The sequence below is a fragment of the Populus euphratica genome, unplaced genomic scaffold (genome assembly GCF_000495115.2).
Source record: "Populus euphratica unplaced genomic scaffold, PopEup_1.0 scaffold712.1, whole genome shotgun sequence".
In the NCBI taxonomy this organism is placed as follows: Eukaryota; Viridiplantae; Streptophyta; class Magnoliopsida; order Malpighiales; family Salicaceae; genus Populus; species Populus euphratica.
Window position 1 is genome coordinate 17,201 of NW_011500580.1, and position 7,622 is coordinate 24,822.

At 29.2% G+C, this 7,622-nt stretch overlaps 1 protein-coding gene and 1 long non-coding RNA gene across 2 annotated transcripts; both read right to left on the reverse strand.

Annotated features, from left to right (window-relative positions):
- Positions 1-1,710: 1,710 nt before the first annotated feature.
- LOC105115500 (superoxide dismutase [Mn], mitochondrial-like) lies at positions 1,711-5,065 on the reverse strand. Its single transcript, XM_011012405.1, has 6 exons — positions 4,724-5,065; positions 3,902-3,948; positions 3,697-3,822; positions 3,541-3,597; positions 2,882-2,956; positions 1,711-2,019 (listed from the first exon to the last, which is right to left on the reverse strand). The coding sequence occupies exons 1-6, from the start codon at positions 5,001-5,003 to the stop codon at positions 1,927-1,929; spliced, it is 678 nt and encodes a 225-aa protein (XP_011010707.1). The 5' UTR covers positions 5,004-5,065; the 3' UTR covers positions 1,711-1,926.
- On the reverse strand, positions 4,026-4,717 carry LOC105115499 (uncharacterized). Its single transcript, XR_840353.1, has 2 exons — positions 4,415-4,717; positions 4,026-4,366 (listed from the first exon to the last, which is right to left on the reverse strand). It is a non-coding gene; the product is annotated as an uncharacterized LOC105115499 (long non-coding RNA).
- Positions 5,066-7,622: the final 2,557 nt, after the last annotated feature.

A 7,622-nucleotide genomic window follows, 5' to 3' on the forward strand; every position in this document is an offset into this window, starting at 1 on the left:
GGCATTGCTCATTTGGTTTAAAAAGGCTTAAGTATGTAAAAAATAATAATTTAGGGACCAAGCTAAATATTTTAGAAAAATCATTTTTCAATCCACAATTATATTCGTTAGAAAATGAACAATGAAAAATATTATAATTTTTTCCCCAAAAAGTTTAGTTTCTGATAATAACAGTACTAATTAACCAATTGCTAACTAGTGTTTAATAAAGAAAGAATATGCGCGCACACACTACTTTATTTGTTTCGTGCTTTTATTGTGGGTTGGATGTAAATTTTTTAAAACATAAAAACATATTTAGATCTTTAAGATCTTTCTTATATTTTCATTAAACTTCGTACAACAGTTTAAACTTGAAAGATACTTACCCAACTCTTTAATTAATATTTAATAGGCATGCTAACCCTATAGTCTATAGTCTGGGCTAACAACTCCATTAGATTGAATTAATTTTTTATTTTGTTATTTGATTAAAAATATCAAAATTAATACATCATCAATCCAATACTATAAGATAAAATTCAATAAAAGTGCCACACTAAATGATTGAATTGGCAAAAAAAAAAAAGAACTAAAGATGTATATTAATAAATGATTGAATTGGCAAAAAAAAAAAAACTAAAGATGTATATTAAAAAAAAAAGTCCCTAAAAACCCAACCCAATTTTTCAATTAATATTTAATTAACTTACGACTCGAGTTATGGATTCCACTTGGTCTATTTAATTTCGTTATTTTACCATATGATAAAAAATAAAAAGCAATTTATCATTAATTCAATACTAATACTGAATAATAAAATTTAATAAAATTTAGTTACTTTCCCCTCTAAATGGACTTAAAAAAACAAAAGGAAAAAAAACTAAAAAAAATAAACAAGGCTCATTTTATTATTATTATTATTATTATTATTTTATATAATTGCTTGTTCTCTTTTCTGAAAAAAAAAAAAACACAGAAAAAAATATTGACACGTCATTAATGTTCGTTGTGAATCAAATAGCACACACCTAGCACAACCAGAACCCACGATCTCGCTGGTTTTCCATGTTAAGGCGCTCCTTTGTTTTAAGATGTTTAAAATAATATATTAACCTCTTTCAATGTTAAAATTGGTTGAGAATATAAAAAGGCAACACCCCAAAGTCTCAGACCGGTAACCTCTCGTATTACAAGCTACAGCGATATAAAACTTGTAATCAAACGAAATCAGCTCTCCGGCTTTTTTCAGTTTTTGCTATTTAGAAATTTTTTTAAAATATCTTTTATTTATAAATATATTAAAATACTAATTTTTTTTTTTAACAACAACACATTAAAATAATCTAAAAAACACACACAAAAAAAATATTAATTTAAAAACATATAAAATATTTAAATTTTCTAAAAAACATTTTTAACCCACAAAAACAAGATATAACCTTATATATAAGATAAGATAGAAAGACTACCTATAAACGGCACAGCAAGTTTTTTAAATAGATTGCTTGGTTTTAGGCAAAAATGGCCTCATTTTGACTCATTTTGTTAAGCTGTGATAGGTTTTGTTTTCTCTGTACTCCGAACACAATACTCTTCACGTATTCGAGGATTCCTGAACCTCGACTAGCCAACCATCTTCTGTGAAATTCGTCAAAAGAGGCTCTGCCCAAGTTCCAAATGATTTTAGCTCAGTACCAAACCCACCCCAGGTCTTCTATTGAACAAGGATCAGCACAACACCGCCTTGAGGATAACATCCCACGAACCACAGTGGTAATTTATTGCATATTTTACAAATCAGCAACTGATTTTTTGGGGAAAGAGAAAAGGGATCTTCATATTTTACAAAAACATACTGCATCATCTTTTATTATTCCTCCTAGCCAGGAAGGCTATGAGAACCCACGTGTGTCCAAAACCAGCACGGAACAGGTGAGCTTCGACTCAGGAGCTTTCTTTGTCATAAACTTCCCCAGCATACTTCCAATTCATTACCTTCCATATGTTCTTCAGATAATCAGGTCTGACATTCTTGTACTGCAGCATGGAAAATGAACTTCCAAGTCATATACGAGAGATTTGCAAACAAACAAAAGGGTGTTTAAATTTGTGATTAGCCCAAACAAGAACAATAGTTAAGACACCACCGAGGAAAGCAGGGCTTTCAGTAGCATTAGCAAGAAGATGAACCTAACTGGTCACATGACAAGTTCTTTTTTCCAGCACAATAAGTTGTGGAGGGGAAAGGGTATGATTGCTTGTCATTTTTATTGTTTTTCCAACATCAAGATCCACAAACTGGCTGCCAATTGATTGGCTAGTGAGCTCAACATGTAATGCAAAGTAAAAGTTCATAACGGAAAATAGGTGTGAGGAATGCTCAAAAATTGTTTAGGCAAAACAAATGAAGTCCTGGTTTCATGTTTTGGGTGCAATCAAATATTAAAATAATGGCTGCTTTAAGCACGAGGAAAACACAAAATGCAAAATTGATTTCAGATTCAAGGACTCAAAAAAGAATCCTAACCACTCATTTCATCACCAACAAACCTTTATTCCATGAAAATAATACTAGTCCAAGGAAGATTAGAAACTTTCACGTTTCTTATTGTAAGCAGGTGACACTTTTACTTCATTTATATATTCTGCACCCCCCCATGCACTCTTGCAGCAAAGAGGAAAAATTTTGAAATTCATGATGCTCACTAACCAACAAGGTTTCTTTAAACAAAACTCTCCAACGCATTCTAACACATAAAGCCCCATGGAGATACAGATAGGTCAAACATAGTCAAAACCTACTATTACAAGGTCCTCTCATCACAAAGAAAACAGAACTAAACATCAGAAAGCGACCACATTGCATAGTTTAGATAAAAAAAAAAAAAAAAAACTCTACCTGCAAATAATATGCATGCTCCCAAACATCAACACCAAGTAATGGAACCAAGGGTCCTTTCGTTACCAATGGATCCTGTCACAAGAATCATAAGCATAATTAGATCAACTAACAATAATGAATAATAACAAGTATCTGCAGACTAAATAGGTCTGGGGAAATCTATCCCATCTAGAATCTAAATCAAATACATAAAACAACCAAATTCAGCACTCGCACTGACAAGTCCTTTTTCTAACTTGCAAAAGTTTGATAATTACAGAACTCACAAACAAGCAACAAACAAGATAACTGTTTAATCATTAGCCAACATAGAGTTCATTCTCTTATCCGAAAGGACAATGACCAGCTCCAAAAACAATCATAGAAATAATAGATAACAATTATGGCAAGAAGATCCAGATAACTGTTTAATCATGGTTTTATTTATATATTAAAGATTATGGCAAAAAGATCCAGATTACAGTTTAATCATTGTTCTATTAGAGAATCATATAAATTAAAGTAGTTCGGTGTCTATCTAGTATTGTCATAAGAAGTCCATGCTTTTGTCTTAATATGATGAATGGATAACAATTAGAAACAGCAAGAATTGAGCAACTTATGAAAATTTAATTAGTCATTATCAATTGACTTGAAAACAAAATCTGTAAATTTACCTGATTTTCTGTCGTCTCAACCACAAGTTTCTTTGATTCTTTGTCCAGACCAAGCCACTGTGACAAGAGAGAAATGTGTAAGGAAGACACAAAAAAGCATATTATAACATGTTAAAATTGAAAACCTTAAAAATTTAGACAAGCTGACCTACTTACCACCCAACCAGAGCCCTGTACAGCAGCACCCTCTGTGCTCATTTTTTTAATCAACGAGTCCAGAGAACCAAAATCTTCATCAATAGCCCATCCCAGGTTACCATGTGGTGGTTCACCACCTCCTTCCTGCCATATTTATGCGTTACAGTTAGGTACAGAAACAATAGCAGGTGCCAAATGTATCTACAGAAACAATAAAACTTACTTGGACAGGAGTGAGATTCTTCCAGAAAATTGAATGGTTGACATGACCTGCGTGAGAATAATCATGTCAAGAACTGATAAGGAAACATTAGTACGGATGTCAACAAACAAAAAGTTTTGAGTTCTAAGCTGGTTCTTTTTCTTTTTTTTTTTTTTTTTTTTGCAAGTTTCCATGATCATATGGACAACCTAAAGATGAAGCGATAACCACTTGAAAGGTAATACATAAAAGACAAATGATTTTTCCTACGATTCAAAAGGCAAGAACATAGATGTTTCAGAAATAAATAAATAAATCCTAGTGCAGCGGGTAGATCTTTCCTAAGCAAAGCAGAAGACAATACATTTACAATCTTTTCCTTCGCAATCAAACTAAATATATTAGATAGTCTTTCAGCTGGTTATTCTTAGTGTCATGCATTTGATGGCATCTCAACTGGGTGTCTGCTTCATCATAACAAGAAATGTCCAAATACTACACTTACATTTGACGAAAAAAAAAACAAAAAGAAATGTCCAAATACCATTTTATCAAAGGCCAACCTAAACAGAGTGAAAAAGGCAAGTATCCCATTCTTAGCATCAATTTTGACCAGAAATAATGAAATGCTGCTAAATAATTACCAAATAAAGCAACTCTCTTTCCAAATTTCAATTTTCTTTTTCGAATTAAAATTTTTCCCAAAAATAAACAAACAAATAAAAGCCTTTCCAAAGAGAACCAAATTCAATGGTCATTCAAGCTCTCCTCTCTACCAAAGTAGTCCTCCCTAAACAAATTGAATTATCAAACTTAATATCGCAAAAATTAGAAATAAAAAACCTCCGCCGTTGAACTTGATAGCGCTCTGCAATTTAACAACAGCAGAAGAATCGCCCTTTTCCATGGCATGATGAAGTTGCTCGAGGGACTTATTGTAATTAGTGATGTAAGTCTGGTGGTGTTTCTGGTGATGGAGCTGCATGATCTCCCCGCTAATTGCAGGCTCCAAAGCTCCATAATCGTACGGGAGATCAGGCAGGGTGAATGTCTGCAATCCACGGAATTGAAGCTTCAAGCCTACGCCTAGGGTTTTTCGAGAAACGAGAGAGCGTAGAGCCATGATTAGAGAGTGATTTGTCTTTCTCGTCCACAAGGGGAGTTAAGTCTTATTATTATTATTATTATCATTATTAACTAAAAAATTAAAACGCACGGGGATTCACTGTATAAACAATGCTGATCCTTTCAAATGGCATCTCAAATGGCACTGTGAATGCACGGTCCACGATGCTATTTTTTTCAACTTTTTTAAATTTGGTCTTCCCTGGACCAAGTTATAGGCGTCTTGGTTGAAGAACGGTGAAATTAAAAAACGAGAGATAAAGTAAAAACCACGTAGAAAATGGGTGGTTTTAAAAAGTTTATGTAAAATATTTATCATAGTTTTTATATTTTATAAATTATACATATTTTTTCCTTTTAATTTACAGAATTAAAAAAATTAATTTTAATTTCAAACTTTATTTTCTTTATTTTTGTATTATCCTTGATATGAGAGAGATGAAAAAAAATCATCAAAATCCAACATTACACGTTTTTTTATCTTGAAATTGCAAAAAAAAAAATATATAATTTTGATAATATTTTTTATCTTTAGTTGATTTCAAATTGTATGATGGCTTTTTAATTTTTTTTAAATCATAAATAAATTTATCAAGTTATTTACAAGACTTTATAGAAGTTTTAAGTAAAACACATGAGTTAAAAAATTAATTTTTAGTTGAAAGAGTTATGAGTCTTGTTTTTTGGGTTACAATAATGATCATAAACTAAGTAATATAAATAATGTGTTGTTTAATTTTTTTTTCATACTAAGTAATATAAATAATGTGTTGTTTAACTTTTTTTTTCATAAAAAACTCTAGCATAACTATCATGCACTGATATTAAAACAAAAAAGGACTTGTCTAAGCAGAATTGTCCTAGCAGGCTAATAATTTGATATTTATTTTTTTTCTTTTAAATTTTTCCTAGCAGGCTAATAATTTGATATTTATGTTTTTTTCTTTTAAAAATTATTTTTTTTATTTTTAATTAATGCTTATATGTGTTTTTTTATTCATTATTTATATTTAGATTAATACTCTTTATCTCTTTTATTTTATTTAGAAAGCTTTTTTTAGATGACAATTATTTTTAGGTTATTTTATATGTATTTAATCTTTAAAAAAAAATTTATTCATCTATAAATTATTTTTATTTTTTATATAAATTAATTTTATTTTTAAAATAAAAATACTTATTTTCAGATAATATTTCTAACATGTATAATCTTGCATAATAGTTTTTTGTTTTTATTTTATTTAATCAATTTAATATGTGTGTCTATTTATATTATTATTTGATTGAATAAAAAATTATTTTTATAAAACAAATTTAGTAAACATAATTGAGTAAATGTCTCTTATTATAATATTAAATATTTTAATCTGTACATATCTCTTGATTTTTTTAGTTATCATTTATGGATTTTTTTCATTTATTAACGCACATAATTTTTAATTTATTCAATTACATGTTCATAAATTTTTTTATTCCCATTTAGAATTTATTTTAATTACAAAAACTTGTCAAAAAAGTCGTATAAGTTTTTTTTGGTTGGAAATTTTTTTTTTTAATTAGACCCTTAATTAAAAAACGTGAACTCCTAAACTTTGTAACATTGTTCATGTTGGTCATCAAACTTTTAATTTGTACAATCATGACTATTTTCATTTTCTTTTCTCAATTCTCCTTCAATAAGACCCTAAATTTCTATCTAGATGGTGTCCTAACTAGCTATGAGTTAATTTCCCACTTGTTTATGATCGAAAACATATTTTTTATGAAAATTTTAATTTTTTTTATATTTTTTTATTTTTTATGAAGGAAAATATTTTTGAAAAAAAAAAAACTTCAGGGATTTAAAATTGGGTTATGACAAGTTGTTTACTTTATTTTTATGCTCTTATAATTTTTTTGTATTCTATTACCATTGTTTAGAAAATGTTCTTGCTTTTTTATTCATTTTCTTTCTTTCACTCTTTGCCTTGCTGCTATTTTCTCTTTATTTATTTATAGGTTTTATCTCAATATCTTGTTTTTGGGATGTGTTATTGATTAGTATTTAAAAATATATCTTTATGAAAATTTTATATCAGCATCTTGTAGTTGAAGATACATTAGTATCTAAAAATATATTTTTATCAATAACTTGTTAACTAAAGCATGTTTTATAATAATAAGTCTAATACTATAAGATACATTTAATTTATGATAAATGTTCATCTTAAATGCAAGCTTATCACATAAATGAAAGGATTGATTGATGAGTTTAATAACTAAAATTAAAATGACAAAAAGATGGTCAAACTTATAAAAAAGATGCGGGTGTAGTCCATACCTGAACACAGTTCAGTTATTAGTTTAGATATAGAGCTATAGATATCAGATTTAGGTCTACTTTATATGGATGGAAAGGTAAGACATAGGCCTACAACTTTCATATGGAGCCCAAGATTTAAAAAGGCTATTTTCAAGTCAAAATTATAGCTACAACAAAGAAGTCTGAATTTGTCCTATAGCCCGCACATTGTTCAATGTTTGGTCCATATCTGGAGTTCTACAAGTACAAATGACCTTTGTTTTTTTTTTCTAGAAAGCTGAGACAATTTCCTACAACTTTCATGTTTGAAACTGG

Excerpts from the sequence above, each read along its gene's own strand:
- LOC105115500 (XM_011012405.1), bottom strand. The coding sequence starts at position 5,003 with ATGGCTCTACGCTCTCTCGTTTCTCGAAAAACCCTAGGCGTAGGCTTG. Across the intron at positions 3,823-3,901 it reads AGAATCTCACTCCTGTCCAA|GAAGGAGGTGGTGAACCACC; the intron begins GTAAGTTTTATT and ends TAAATATGGCAG. Across the intron at positions 2,020-2,881 it reads AGCATGCATATTATTTGCAG|TACAAGAATGTCAGACCTGA; the intron begins GTAGAGTTTTTT and ends TCCATGCTGCAG.